This window comes from Saccopteryx leptura, chromosome 2 (genome assembly GCF_036850995.1).
Source record: "Saccopteryx leptura isolate mSacLep1 chromosome 2, mSacLep1_pri_phased_curated, whole genome shotgun sequence".
NCBI classification, from domain to species: domain Eukaryota; kingdom Metazoa; phylum Chordata; class Mammalia; order Chiroptera; family Emballonuridae; genus Saccopteryx; species Saccopteryx leptura.
Genome location: NC_089504.1, coordinates 366,576,413 through 366,591,365, shown reverse-complemented (window position 1 = coordinate 366,591,365; position 14,953 = coordinate 366,576,413). Strand labels below are relative to the sequence as shown.

General features: G+C 59.2%; 1 protein-coding gene across 1 annotated transcript in view; it reads right to left on the bottom strand.

Moving 5' to 3' along the window:
* The window catches only part of MAP2K3 (mitogen-activated protein kinase kinase 3), a 33,249-nt gene that overhangs the window by 11,968 nt on the left and 6,328 nt on the right, over positions 1-14,953 (bottom strand). Inside the window, exons 2-5 of the mRNA XM_066365098.1 lie at positions 3,065-3,131; positions 2,578-2,626; positions 1,484-1,597; positions 1,117-1,236 (exon numbers count right to left, since the gene is read on the bottom strand). Coding sequence (XP_066221195.1) covers positions 1,117-1,236; positions 1,484-1,597; positions 2,578-2,626; positions 3,065-3,131 — 350 coding nt within the window. The remainder of the gene's footprint in view (positions 1-1,116; positions 1,237-1,483; positions 1,598-2,577; positions 2,627-3,064; positions 3,132-14,953) is intronic.

Sequence of the window (14,953 nt, the reverse complement as noted above, 5' to 3'; positions counted from 1 at the left end):
CCTGACTGTCCCTAGAACAGGAACTTCTGGGATCTGACTACAGCTCAGCTCCACGACCCAGCTGGGCAGGGCTATCCTGCGTCAGCCCAACGGCCCCGAGGCCCCCACACAAGGCTCATCCCAACTCTGACCGTGGCAGACGGTGCTGGCCTCCCCCACCTGTCCCCCCAGCAACTCCTGTGTCCTTCAGGACAGCCTCATGAGAAGGCTGGGTGAGCATCTCCTTGGGGTACCCACAGGCCCCTGGGCCTCCCTGCCAGCTCTGACCCAGCATCCGAGGAGGCCTGGGTGTGTGTCTGTCCCTCCAGCAAGAAGAGGACAGACAACCTAAACCCGGCACACAGTGGGTGCTTAGCCGATCAGACGAGTAGACGTGAGATACGGACCCACCACTGGGTCTGGCACAACCAGCAAGCTCAGGGACCCACAGGTGCTCAGAGAGAGAAGCCAGGCAAGGAGAGGCCTGACCTCGCCCCTGGACTCCAGGTGGTGAATCACCTTCGCCAACCACCGGGGTCCTGGCCCCACTCACACCCCTCACCAGCCCTTCACACCGTCCAGCAGGGCCCCTCCTTCCAGCCTCACGGGCCCCACGCCCTTGGCTTCACCGATTCCTCTCCTCCATCCGATCCTTCCCATTGGCCCAGAACCACACCTCCACACACCTCCACACTGCCCCTGCCCGGAGCCCCACGCTACTGGCCAGGATGCAGTAAGGCAGGTGGTCACACAGCCTTGTGGCATCCTCACTGAGTGCCAGGCCCTGAGCCACATCATTCCATCTTCATGACAACCGTGGGAGGTGGGTACAATTACTGTTCCCATTTCATTGACAAGGAAACGGAGGCAGGAAGCAAATTAGCCAGGAAGCCTGGCTCCTGGGCCTGAGCTCTCCAGAGGCCCCTCTCACAAGTAGGCTGGGTCTGTGTCCTTCCTGTGCCCAGCACCTGGCACACAAGGGCACTCAATGAGTGTCTTCTGGGGGCCTGGAATGATCAAAAGTAGGCTGCAGGCTAGGTGGAGGGGCAGGTGTGCCGATGAAAGGTGAGGGCAGAGTGGTCTGAGCTCCCAGCCCCTCGTCCAGCACCCCCGCCCACCCTCCTGCCAAGGCCGCACCTCCCTGAAGAGGGCCCCGTAGAAGGTGACGGTGTAGAAGCAATCCACAGTGCGCATGTTGACATCCAAGTCCATGAGCAGACGCTTCTGCTCCTGTGAGTTCACGGTGGCCCGGATCCGCTGCAGGTGAGAGGGCGCAGTCAAGGGCCACGTGGCAGGCGGCGAGCACCCACCACCCCTCCCGCGAGGGCGAGGCAGGCTCAGCCCCTGGGCGTCCCGCCACCCCTCCCGCGAGGGTGAGGCAGGCTCAGCCCCTGGGTGTCCCGTGGCCCCGTGCTCCCCGACGGGGCAGGACCCGCGGCCCCGTGCTCCCCGGCGGGGCAGGACGCGTGGCCCCGTGCTCCCCGGCGGGGCAGGACCCGCTCACCTTAACAGCCATGATGGTGCCGCTCTGGGCGTGCCGCACCTTCTCCACCACCCCGTAGGCTCCACGCCCCAGCTCTGAGATGGTCACCAGGTCATCAGCCTCCACCTCAAAGTTCTCGAGGGACAGAAAAGAGAGAAGGTTGGTGGCCAGAAGTTAGGACAGCCCCTCACGTCATTCAGGGGAGACAGCAGGGGACAGCCAGCCAGTCGGACCTGAGCTCAAATCCTGCCCCACCGCTGCTCTGTGTGACCTGGCACGAGTCATGGACTTCTCTGAGCTTCACATCACCCCCCATAAAGCGGGCCCAGCACCAATACCCACAGCTGCTGCCAGGTGGACACCAGACAGTCAGTGAAATGCCCCAATGGGCACAGGGAGCTCAAGAGATGCCCTCTCCCTCCTGCCCCCCACTCAGGTGGGTAGACTGAGTCATCCGTTCAGTCAGTATCGACTGAGCCCGACTGGGTGAGTCCGTCTGGGGCACCACAGACAGAACAGAGCAAAGGCCTTGCCCTTGCAGTGAGAAGTGTGGCCCAGGGCCACCTGGTCTCCCTCGCCCGCTACTGTGAGAGGCAGACAGAAAAGGAATAAGCAAGTAGATGAACGGGACATCAAACAGTAACAGGTGTCGGGAAGGAAAAATAGGCCTGAGAGAGGCTGTCAGCCAAGGAGAGGCCTCCGGACTGAGCTCTGCCCGGAGCACTCAGCAGGTCTGGTGGATTCAGTGTGGTCCCTGAGACAGGTCTTCCGTCCCTGCTGCCCAGGCCACGGGGGGTGCATGTGGACTGCAGGCTCCCAGGCACGGCCCCGAGGGCAGGGCCAGGAGTCAGCATGCTCCACACTATTTCCACAGGTGAAGTGGAGACTGGCTCTGAGGTCAGGAAACTCCCCAGGGTCTGTGAAGCAGGCCACTGTCCCCGTTCCAGATGGAAAGATCAGACCAGGGGGCCCAGAGCCAAACAGCCAGCTCAGGGAGGGGAGCGAGGCTCATCTGCAAAGCCCAGGTCTGTCTGGCACCTACAGCCACCTCCTAGTGGCCCTACAGGGTGGGCTCAGGCCTAATGTCAGACGAAAGATGTGCAGCCAGCACCTACCCTGTCTCCAATGGTGATGAAGGTCCGAGAGTCGAGGTTCCTGGGGGGGCTGCCAGGGGGAAAACAGACCCTGTGAGCCCCTGAGAACCCCGCCCTGCCCGGGAGAGGGGCACACCAGCCTGGCTCCGGGCCAGAGGGACGTCCTGTCCCGGAAGGCGGCCCTCCTCACCGCAGTTGCCGAGCCTCTGCTGGGCCGTATGCAGGCGGCCTTGCCTTCCCACCCGAGACGGGGGTGGAAGAGGGGGACAGCCAGACACAAGGAGCCTGCGAGGCCCACGGCCACCGCCTGGCCCGCGCACAGGAAGCTCCGCCTGCAGCACAACGCCCCCACCCCACCCCACCCCACCCTGCCTGCTCCCATCCACGGGGCCCTCCAGGAAGCTCCGCCTGCAGCACAACGCCCCCACCCCACCCGGCCTGCTCCCATCCACGGGGCCCTCCAGGGAGCCCCTCCAGGCCAGGCCAGGGGAAAGACGAGGAGACTCACGTGGGGTTGGGCACGGGCGGCTTGGACACACAGGATATCCGTAAATCCTTCTTCCTCTTGGATTTTCCTAGAAGGGGGAGGTGGTAAGTTGCTATGAAAACCTCAGTCTGCAGGGCTTTGTTCTGACGACCCCGATACAGGCACCTCCCCACTGTGGAGCTAACCCTGGTGGGGGCGGACCTGCTCTCAGGGCCCAGCCCTGCTGCTCACCCTTTCTCTGAGCCTCAGTTTCCCCGTCGGTCACCTTAGATCATTAACGCCACCTCAGGGGTGGCCGGGGAACCTGCAGCAGACGCAGGCTGGGAGCAAGTTCAGTGCCTGCTTCTCTCCCACCCTCGCAGTTCTTGCCTTTGCTGCCCCCTCCCCTCATCAGGGGGCCGGGTGGGCCTGAGCCCCCAGGCAGCACCTCTCTCACCCTCACCCCTAAGGACGGGTGAGGGCTTGGCCCTCCTGAGCCCCAGCATGGCTGAGCTCCACGCCTCTCAAACTAGCTGAGTGTGGCTGGGTCCCCGGCCATTCTGGAGCCCTGGGCAGGGCTGGTCTGGCACGGCAGAGGGAGCTTTAATTAGAGCCATCCTTTGAAGGTGCAATGTCATATTACAGGCAGGAAAACAAGGTTCGGCAGGAGACATCAGGGAGCCCACTGGTGAGGAGCAAGGCTGACCTGAGTCCCCACCTCCTGCTCCCAGGCACCCAGATCTCAGGCTCCATTTTCCAGAGAGGGGCAGTGACTTGCCCAGGTCACTAAACTCGTGGGTGGCAGAGCTGGGACTCGACCATGGCTCTCTAAGACCACCTGGAGCAGAAGCAGAAGCCCCCGTGCCTGCTCCTGCAGGACAGTCCTTCCTGCTTCCCTGCCCGGCCCTGCCCCACTCTGCCCTCCATGCCCCCCCAGGACAGCACCCGGGCTGACGCTCCAGCCCCCGGGGACTGAGCAGCACAGGAGGCTCGGCCACCCCTCCCAGGGCTGTGCATGGGGTAGAGGGAGACCCCCCGAGGCCACCTCTCAGCCAGGTTCAAGTTCAGCCTCGGCCACGTCCGCTGTGCAGCCTCAGAGCCTCCCCTGTGGGCCTGGCACGGGGCCCCTGTGCTCAGGCCGCCTGGCACCACTGCTGAGTGGCGGGACGGGGTTGTCACTGCCACTGGGAAGACGAGGCCTGGGCCCAGCTGTCCTCAGAGCTTCTGAGCAGCCCCGGGAGGGATGGGGCCCAGTGTCTGCACTGGGGTAGGTGGGCAGAGCACAGCAGTCTCTCCAAAGGAGCCACCTCACGGGCCTCTGGGTGCCAGGCCAAAAGCATGTGCTCTCTCTACTCCAAGTTCAAATCCCACCTTTGCCCCTGGCAGGCTGGTGACCTCAGGAGCTCCCCAGCCTCTCTGAGACCCAGTGTCCTCCTCTGTGCAGTGTGGGGAGGAACCTTCTTTGCAGAGTGGCCGAGTAAAGCACTAGAGCAGCACTCACCATCAGCCCGCATCAGAGCTACTGCGCCCACCTGCCCGCGCCTGACCCCGCGGCCTCAGGAAACAACAGTTTCAACAAACAGTAACACCAACAGCAGCAGCTCCACTCACTGGGCACCACCATCCAGTCCCCTGGCTCTGGGGGCGCCTCAGTCCCCTAATCACGATCCTGCATGTGAGACGCCTTCACCCCGTTTTACAGAAGAGGCGATGTGGAGAGCTGGCAGGGGCTGGGGAGGTCTCACTCCGAAGTTTCTATCCATCCAAGCAGCAGCCTGCTGGTCACACATGTGCCCCACCACAGCCCTCAGGGAGGGGATCTTAGCCTCACTTGATTTGGGGAAACTGAGGCTCACAGGTGAAGTCACTGCACAGTGAGTCAGGTGTCTGGCTGGGAAGCACTCCTGGATTTGTTAACTCTGAGACCCCAACGGGCCAGGCCAGCGGCTCACCCTGTAGTATTCCGTCCTACAGGGTGCTTGCCAGAGGCCAGACCTGTCATGTCCCCAGCAGGAGGCACTGTGGCCCCCCATGCTGATCAGGAGCCCCGAGGCCCCCCACCCAGGTTTCCCTGCTCCACACAGCAGGAGGAACACAGAAAAGTGGAGGCACGCAGTACCATCAATTCCAGAGGCCACTGCCGTGCTGCCCCTGGACCCGAATGTCCCCACTGACTCCTGGGATAGGGACAAGGGCCCTGGGTTGCAAGCTTGTGGAGGCCGCTGCCAGGCCGGTGCTGCCAGTACTGCATTTGGCATGTGCGGCCGGAGGAAGTCAGCTCTGCACCCTGGCTGAGACCCAGCTGCACGCCCTCTCTCTGCACCACAGGCTCCGAATCTGCACAAGACCTCAGAGAAATGCCGAACCACCTGGTGGGCAAGGTCTCATCTGCAAGGCACTGGGCACAGGGCCTGGCACACAGTAGGTGGCCCTGTAATGGACCAGAAACGGTCACCATGGTCATTATCAGCCTTTGCACAGAGGTAGAAAATTTCATCCTAAGTAATGAGAATTATGGGTAACTTTTATTTTTGACTTGATACTTCTTGGAACTATAAAACGAAACCTTTTATGTTAAAAGTTAATAACCTGGCTGCTCCGCCCTTCTCCACTCTCGGCCGCATCCCGCCTTCGCCTTCCTCTGGCCCCAGCCTGCACACCCGTCTCCCGCTCTGGGACTGGAGGATGTGGTGAGGTGTCCTCCCCTCACCGAGCCTCATTCTCCCCGCCTGTCCAGGGAGCTGCCTCGCCTGCGGCCAGCTCAGGTGAGTGAGAACCACGGGAGGCACAGGCACTCAGGGACGGGGAGCTCCCCTCTGCTTGCCTCCTCGGCCTTGGCGGGGGGCAGAATGGTCCTGGCCTTCTCGCCCTCCTGCCCATCAGGGTCACCAGCCCAACATCTGGAGTGACAAGGTCTCCCACAGCCATGCCAGCTGTGGGAGGGAGTGGGTGAGGCTGCCATGGAGACAGCCCAGAAATAGGCCACAGGCCACCAGCTGCTGCCACTGTTTGCCACAGACGTCAGCATTGGGTCCGGAGAGCCAGGCAGCCCAGGCCGTCCAGGTGCGAGGCTCCTGTGACGACCGTCACCACAACAAACAAGAGTTCCACAGGCCACCACCACAAACCACAACAGGACTTCCAGTCTCAGCTTGCAGGGTCCCCAGCTCAGGCGGGCACGGTGCCAGGTGTCTACGTGTCCTTGGCCCACACTGGCCTCCCAGCAGTCCCACAGGCAGGGAACAGGAATCCAGCCACTGGCCTGCAATACACAGACAGTGAACACAGGCACCCTGGACTAAGACACAACTCACACCAGTTTGTCCACCCTGCCTTCATCTCTTCCCACTCGCCATTTCTGGAATAAGCCACCTTCTTTCTCACTGAGGGCCTTTGCATGTTCTGTTCCCTCTGCCTAGAATGCTCTTCCCTGCAGCTCTGTCCTAGCTGGTGTATGATCCTCACCTTTCACCTACAGGAGGGGCTTTCCTGATTGCTCCAGCTGCTGAGCCCTTGTTACTGGCTCTCCTTGCGTTTCAATGGCTTCTCTCCTGTCACTTCTCACAGGTCGCCATTCTGCACTGACTGAGGGGCACTAGCAAAATGAACTGATGCTGGAGCCGGGCAGCCTGTGTTCAAACTGTGTCTCAGCCACTTCCGAGCTGTGTGCCTGCGGGACAGTGACTCAGCCTCTCTGGGCAGCACGGCCTCCACTGTGACTGGGGATAACGGACCAAACTCCCAGGATCGTCAGGTGCGTCCCATGAAGTTATCAGTGCCACGCCTCAGCAGTGCCTGACACGCAGGCGATCAGAGCGAGCCATCTGGAAACCCACAGCACCCTGGGTGAGGCCGGGCCCTCGGCCCCAGGAGGGGACAGTACTCTCGGCAGCCCCAGGAGGGGAGTGTTCTCCGAGTCTGTTGTACCATGGGGCTCAGAGAGGAGGTGTGACTTGACCAGCGTCACACAGCGAGTGCCTGGTCGGAAGCAGAGGTGGAGACAGGTCGGTTGTCTCCAATGACCAAACATCAACAGGGGGCCTGAGAGGGCCCTTCCTGCCACCTGTAGCCACCCCGTCCCAGGACCTGGGGGAGACTCTAGACAAACTCGTCTGTGCCGCTCTCTCTCAGGGTTAATCACGAGGGTCGGCGGTGGGACCACTTCTCACCACGCACCCGGCCTGCTGGGCCTCCATCACAAGGGAGCCCCTACACCACGTCCCGTTCAGCCCCATCCCACGGTTTCCCATGACAAAAGCAACACTCCCTATTTATTCTTCTCACCCTCTTCTCTGGAATATTTAGAGAGCTTCTCACGGTTTCTGATTCCGTGGGAGAAGTCGCAGGCCTCAAATATTCAATCCCATCATGTAAGGACCTCAAGCTGTCTTTACAGACCTGGGAGACCAGATGTCCGGAGGCTCCCCACGCCTGCTCCCAGCCCCTACCCCGTCCAGCCAGTCACTTCTGTCCTAAGGAAGGGATCGACCAGGCCAACCCCACTCCCAGGACACTGCTGGGTGAAACGACACCCCCAGAAGAGGAGGGGCAGGCTTTTAGATCAGCAGCAGACCCCGCTTTACCTCCACTCTGCAGCCACCCCGCCAGGCCCACAGGGTGGGGTGCTCAGAGCCCCAGTGAGCCCCAGCAAACGAAGACCCCTGAAGCCAGAGCCCTGACGGGCAGCAGCACGGACAGGCACGCAGGCCCACGTCTGTCTGAGGCCGGAGTCCCTGCCCCGTGGCTTCTCTCCCTCCGAGAGGCCCCTCTGGAGCTACAGGGGCTGCTGCAGGCAGCAAGGACACACCTGTCTCCCCCAGGCAGAGGCCAGCTGGGCCCCCAGTGCTGCAGCCCCCTTCCCCTGAGGTCCTGGGAGAAGACAAGGACTCCCTCACTGACTGAGCACCTGCACACGCCAGGCCTCGCAGGCTGGGTGGTGGGGAGCGCTCAGCGCGCTGTGGCCCTGCCCGCTCACCTCCCAGCGGTGCGCTGACCAGGCGTGGGACTCCGAGGCCCTTGGAAGCCCCTTAGCCTACCGCCTCTCAGAGCCTCTCTCCTCTGCCAAGTCCACGGGGAGGGTTCCTGGTGCCTGCCCCCCTCAAGGGACTCATTCCCTCCGCAATGAGCAGACGGGCCCGGGACTCCCAGACGCTGCCCTAACCATGGACACGTGCCAGCCTCTGAGGACACTCTGACTGTCACAACCCGGCGATGCTCCTGGGCATCTGTGGGTACAGAGGCCAGAGATGCTGCTTCACACCCACAATGACCATCCAGGCTCCACAACCAAGAATAAATCCAGCCAAAAAAGAACAGCTGACCACAAGAGAATGAACTCACAAAGCCAGTGTACACAGTGTTTACGCAGAATTCCAAGCATGCTAAGTGCTCTGAAGAGAAAGGAAGTGGTGCCGGGGACCTCTGGGACCTCTGGGGACCTCGGGGACCTCTGGGGACCTCGGGGACCTCTGGGACCTCTGGGGACCTCTGGGGACCTCTGGGGACCTCAGGGACCTCTGGGGACCTCTGGGGAGCTCTCAGAGGTGAGGTCTGGTCTGAGGCTGGCGTGGGGAGGGGGGGACAAGTGTGCAGGGGTGTGGGCGGGGAGACGGGAAGGAAGGAGAAGCTGCACCCAGCCTGTGAGGCTCAGGGCAGCCTCCTTAGCACTAGTGGGTATGTGGGCCACCAGGGCCGCCGCTCTGCAGGGTGCCCCAGAAATCCCACCTCAAGGACCCCATCCCACCAGACAGAGAGAATAGAGAGCCACCGACATCGGGGAGCGCCCACTGTGCAGGGGGCCTGTGCTGCGCCCCGAATAACATTCCACTCGACGCCTTCAGCAGCCTCAAGTGGCAGGGACGACAGGGGTCCCCATGTTACAGATGAGGACACTGAGGCCCAGAGTTTTATAAAATCAAGACACTGGCACCGGGAATGGCAAGGGTCTGGTGGGGCCCCGAGCAGGACGGCGAGGCAAACTCTCTCTGTGCAGTGACGGGAGTCAAGTCCCAGGTCCAGGGGCACCGGAGGCCGGAGGAGACCAGCGGGTCTTGTGAGGGAGAGGACGCTGGTCTCTGCACAGAGCTGCCCAGGTCCAGGGGCGCTGGAGGCTGGAGGAGACCAGCGGGCCTCGTGAGGGAGAGGACGCTGGTCTCTGCACAGAGCTGCCCAGGTCCAGGGGCGCCGGAGGCTGGAGGAGACCAGCGGGCCTCATGAGGGAGAGGACGCTGGTCTCTGCACAGAGCTGCCCAGGTCCAGGGGCGCTGGAGGCTGGAGGAGACCAGCGGGCCTCGTGAGGGAGAGGACGCTGGTCTCTGCACAGAGCAGCCCAGGTCCAGGGGCGCTGGAGGCTGGAGGAGACCAGCGGGCCTCGTGAGGGAGAGGACGCTGGTCTCTGCACAGAGCTGCCCAGGTCCAGGGGCGCTGGAGGCTGGGGGAGACCAGCGGACCTCGTGAGGGAGAGGACGCTGGTCTCTGCACAGAGCTGCCCAGGTCCAGGGGCGCTGGAGGCTGGGGGAGACCAGCGGGCCTCGTGAGGGAGAGGACGCTGGTCTCTGCACAGAGCTGCCCAGGTCCAGGGGCGCTGGAGGCTGGAGGAGACCAGCGGGCCTCGTGAGGGAGAGGACGCTGGTCTCTGCACAGAGCTGCCCAGGTCCAGGGGCGCCGGAGGCCGGAGGAGACCAGCGGGCCTTGTGAGGGAGAGGACGCTGGTCTCTGCACAGAGCTGCCCAGGTCCAGGGGCGCCGGAGGCCGGAGGAGACCAGCGGGCCTTGTGAGGGAGAGGACGCTGGTCTCTGCACAGAGCAGTCCAGGGAAAGCAACAGGCCGCCTTTCAGTAGCCTTGAGATTCCTGACCACACGCAGTACCAGCTGCTGAACCGTAAGTAATTTAAGTAAAATGACAAAAAAGAAAGAAACTCCACGTAAACCCCCCGTCCTGGGGCTCAGCGTCCTCCCCCACCTAAAGGCAGCGGTGGGCTTACTGGAGTCCCTCTGCTCAGGACTGGACGGTGCCTCAGAGACTGGCCAGTGCAGATCCTGGACCAGAGGCCCGGGGCCTCACCCCTGTCACACACCAGGGCGGCAGCACAGTCAGGACTCGAACACAGGTCCCAGACTCCTGGACGAGTGGGTCTCCAGGGAGGCCCCAGATCCTAGCTCCCTACCCCTCAGCAGTGGGCGTGACAGCCTGCCCCAGGCCACGTGGCAGAGGCCCCAGAGCCTAGCTCCCTACCCCTCAGCGGTGGGCGCGACAGCCTGCCCCAAGCCACGTGGCAGAGGCCAGCAGAACGTGATTGAGGAAGAAGGGGCTTTGGCATCAGGAGACCTGAGCTGCTGTGTGACCATGGGCAAGCCTAACCCCTCTCTGAGCCTTGGTTTCCTCCCCACTCTGGAAAGAGCAACGGCCTTGATCTCCAAAAGAGAATGAGCCATGTTAGGGCTGTTAAGACAAAGCCAAGCTCCCGAGAGAGACCCATGTGACCTCAGGTAAGTCACTCTCCCACTCAAGGCCTATGTACTCATACAACTCAGTGATATCTGAAGAGGAAAAATACACCTGTTTCTGGGTAACCAGGAGGGTTGTATAAGATACTACATATAAAATGCTTGGCACTCCCTGCCCAGGCAGTGGTGCAGTGGATAGAGCATTGACCTGGGATGCCGAGGTCCCAGGTTCAAAACCCCAAGGTCACCAGCTTGAGCATAGGATTTTCATAAAGATCCCATGGTTGCTGGCTTGAGCCTAAAGGTAGCTGGCTTGAAGTCCAATGTTACTGGCGTGAGGCCAAAGGTTGTTGGCTTGAGCAATGGGGTCACTGGCTTGACCTGAACCCCCTGGTCAAGGCACATATGAGAAGCAATCAATGAACAACTAAAGAGTCACAACTACAAGTTGATGCTTCTTATTTCTCTCCCTTCCTACCTCTCTCTTTATCTCTATCTCACACAAAAAAAGGAAGCCCTGGCCGGTTTGCTCAGTGGTAGAGCGTCGGCCTGGCATGCAGGAGTCCCGGGTTCGATTCCCGGCCAGGGCACACAGGAGAAGCACCCATCTGCTTCTCCACCCCTCCCCCTTCTCCTTCCTCTCTGTCTCTCTCTTCCCCTCCCGCAGCCAAGGCTCCACTGGAGCAGAGAAGGCCCGGGCGCTGAGGATGGCTCTGTGGCCTCTGCCTCAGGCTCTAGAATGGCTCTGGTTGCGGCAGAGCGACGCCCCAGATGGGCAGAGCATCGCCCCCTGGTGGGCATGCCGGGTGGATCCCGGTCGGGCACACAGGGCAGTCTGTCTGTTTCCCCGCTTCTCACTTTGGAAAAATACAAAAAAAGAAAAAAGAAAAAAAAGAGAAGGAGGGAGGGAGGAAAAAGGAAGGAAGGGAGGGAGGGAGGGAGGGAGGAAAGACCAAATAGATAACCACCTCTTTTCAGAGCAAGCTCACAGGACACAAAGACTTTAAAAATCACTGACTGCCATGGGTTGATTTTGGTTTTTGGAAAAGACATCAAATAAAAGACATTCTCCAATCTCAGCGGAAGGGACCTTGTCAAGCACCCAACCACAAGTGGACATCTACCCCACCTCTGTCACTTGCCTTCGCCTACAACAGACATCAAAGGCCCCTGTAGGACAAGAAGCTGCTGACATCACAGATAGAGAATTATCCCAAGATAACAAGGTCGGTATACCTCTCTGGGTTGATACTGAACTCAGAGTTCATTTTGTTGGACTGTCTTGACCTGCCTGCTAATGATACCAGTCACAACAGTTACCCTTGTCCTTTCGGTTTGTACATACAGGGGGTCCTCGGGTTATGACAGTCCCGACATACAACGTTTCGCGCTTACGACGCTCACTCCCATAAAGACTTTTTAAAAAATGGAACATGAGTGCTTCCGCTTACTCAGTTCGCGCTGTGCGTACAAACCCCGTGGGTGCACTAGCTCGGCCGTGCACAGCAGAACACGCAGTCATGTGGAGGGTGAGGGAGGGAGGCGGCAGCCCTTGGTGAGCTCACCTGCACCATGACAGACGGTTAAACGCACAAGTGTTCTATTTGTGTTGCTTTGTTTGGTGACTTTTTGGTCCTTATCATGGCTCCTAAACAAAAGCCAGAACTCAAGAGGTTGACGACCAAGGGTTTGGCAGAAGGTTTTCCTACGGTGGAGGATGGGTTGGCAGAATTTCAGGCTGAGGACCCCAGCGATGACAGATCAGTCAGGTCAGCAGAGCTGTTGTGGATGCCTTACCCTGGAACAACTCTTTAAGAAGGCAGAGAGGTCTGCAGCAGATCCTGTACTCCTCGAGAGGAAACACCCGCCGTGCAGGTAGAATCATCCCCAGCCTCTCCTGCATGTTCCTTAGGCAACCCTGATTCACCTGACCCGGTAATTCCAGCACCTTCTGCAGGTTCTCCTGCCTCTCCAGCTTCCTCCTCCCAGTGGGTCCCTCTCTCCCCTCTTCCAGGGTGCAAGCCAACCACAGGAATGAAGGTAAGGAACTTTTTTTACACTCATTTTTTTTGGTCATTTTTTTTCTGTTACTACAGTGCAGTGTACAGTACAGTACATTTATGTCCTTTTCCTTCTTCTGGGCCTTAGTTGTGTTTTTATGTTCTAGATTATGATTTTACAACTGCGTTAGGAGAGGCAAGTGACTTAGGCTAGGGTGTGTTTCGATTTACACCAAAATTTGGGTTAGACCACTGTTACAGGGAAGGGACTATGTTGTAACCCGAGGACCCCCTGTAGCCAAACTGCTGATGATTATTAACTGTGTGTAAATGTGACACTGGATACCAGATAGATAGAGAAGGATGAGACCGAAGGCCACACTCAGATCAGGATGGTTCACAGGATAGAATGAGCCAGAGTTTCGGTGTTTTTGTTTTCTTTTGTCTTGTTTTTGTTTTTGCAGTGAAGGCCAGCAGACCCAGCTGCCTTCCATGTATCTGTCCTTCCCTTTTTGGGAAAGTTCAGTCTCAGCTCAGATCCCACGGTTACAGTAGCGCCCCATCCCCAGCGGGCAACAAGATGAGGTGGATACGGAGGCTCCCCAGGAATGAGCCGCCCTAGTGTGGGAGACCACAGACAGTACCCAACCAAAGGACTGGTCCTCAGTGCATCCTTCAGACTGATTTATGACCAAAGGAGGGATCTGTGGACCAAAATAAGGGGTTCTGCAGAAAGTAACCTCACAGGGTGATCTGAGCATGAATACACCTCAGACATACAACCTCTTCACTAAAAGGCTTATCTTTCCTTGAGCAAGCCCTGCCCACTGTTTGTGGGTATCTAGATGAACACACTTTTGAAATGCCCCCTTTCAGACTCCTCCTTCTAAAGCAGATCACCTTCAAGGGAGCACAAAATCTTCATTAGCCGGTGATGCAATCCCCACCTTGCTGTCTCCCACCCTCATGGATCTTCCTTACACACCCCCCCCCCCCACTTAATTTCAACTGCATACAAGAAGCTGCAAAATGCCATTCTTCAGAGCATCAGAGATCTTGTTCCCGGGCACATGTCATCAGTTTGGCTCAAATAAACTCTTATAAAATTTTCAAAAATAGGCCCTGGCCAGTTGGCTCAGCGATAGAGCGTCGGCCTGGGGTGCAGGAGTCCCAGGTTCGATTCCCGGCCAGGGCACACAAGAGAAGCGCCCACCTGCTTCTCCACCCCTCCCCCTCTCCTTCCTCTCTGTCTCTCTCTTCCCCTCCCGCAGCCGAGGCTCCACTGGAGCAAAGATGACCAGGGCGCTGAGGATGGCTCTGTGGCCTCTGCCTCAGGCGCTAGAATGGCTCTGGATGCAACAGAGCGATGCCCCAGATGGGCAGAGCGTCGCCCCCTGGTGGACATGCCGGGTGGATCCCGGTCAGGTGCATGCGGGAGTCTGTCTGACTGCCTCCCTGTTTCCAGCTTCGGAAAAATGAAAAAAAAATTTTTTTTTTCAAAAATACGTATAAATGATAAAAAATAATAGTAATAAAAAAGAAATGACTTGCCTCACCAGGCGGTGGCACAGTAGATATAGCATCAATCTGGAATGATGAGGACCCAGGTTCGAAACCCTGAGGTCGCCAGTGCCAGCCTGAGTGTGGAATCACAGACATGACCCCATGGTCACTGGCTTGAAGCCCAAGGTCGCTGGCTTGAGCAAGCGGTTGCTGGCTCAGCTGGAGCCCCCCGGGTCAAGGCACATATGAGAAGCAATCAATGAACAACTAAAGTGCTGCAACTATGAGTTGATGCTTCTCATCTCTCTCTCTTCTTGTCTGTCCCTGTTTGTCTCTCTCGTATGCGTTAAAATAAGGGAAAAAAATCATTAATACAAAAGGAGGACAGTTGTTAGGGACAGACTCTTCTGGGGAATCTTCAAGGGCATAGTGATGTTCAATTTCTTTGAGTACTGGACACACAGAATCAATTTTCCTTTTATTGTTTATAATATAGAGATACATTCTATATATTCTTTTGGTGTCTAAGATATAATTACAATTAAAAAGTTAAGAAGGAACAGTAGAAGGCCCCGCCTGCCAGGGTGTGTTAGCACAGCAAGGTGCAGGCCCCGCCCAGACACAGCGGGAGGATGGGTACAGGGCCACTGGGCACAGAGCAGCGCCCAGACACAGCAGGAGGATGGGTACAGGGCCACTGGGCGCAGAGCAGCGCCCAGACACAGCGGGAGGATGGGTACAGGGCCACTGGGCGCAGAGCAGCACCCAGACACAGCAGGAGGATGGGCACAGGGCCACTGGGCACAGAGCAGCGTCCAGACACAGCGGGAGGATGGGCACAGGCCCCGCCCAGACACAGCGGGAGGATAGGGTACAGGGCCACTGGGGGCAGAGCAGCGCCCAGACACAGCGGGAGGATGGGCACAGGCCCCGCCCAGACACAGCGGGAGGATGGCACAGGCCCCGCCCAGACACAGCGGGA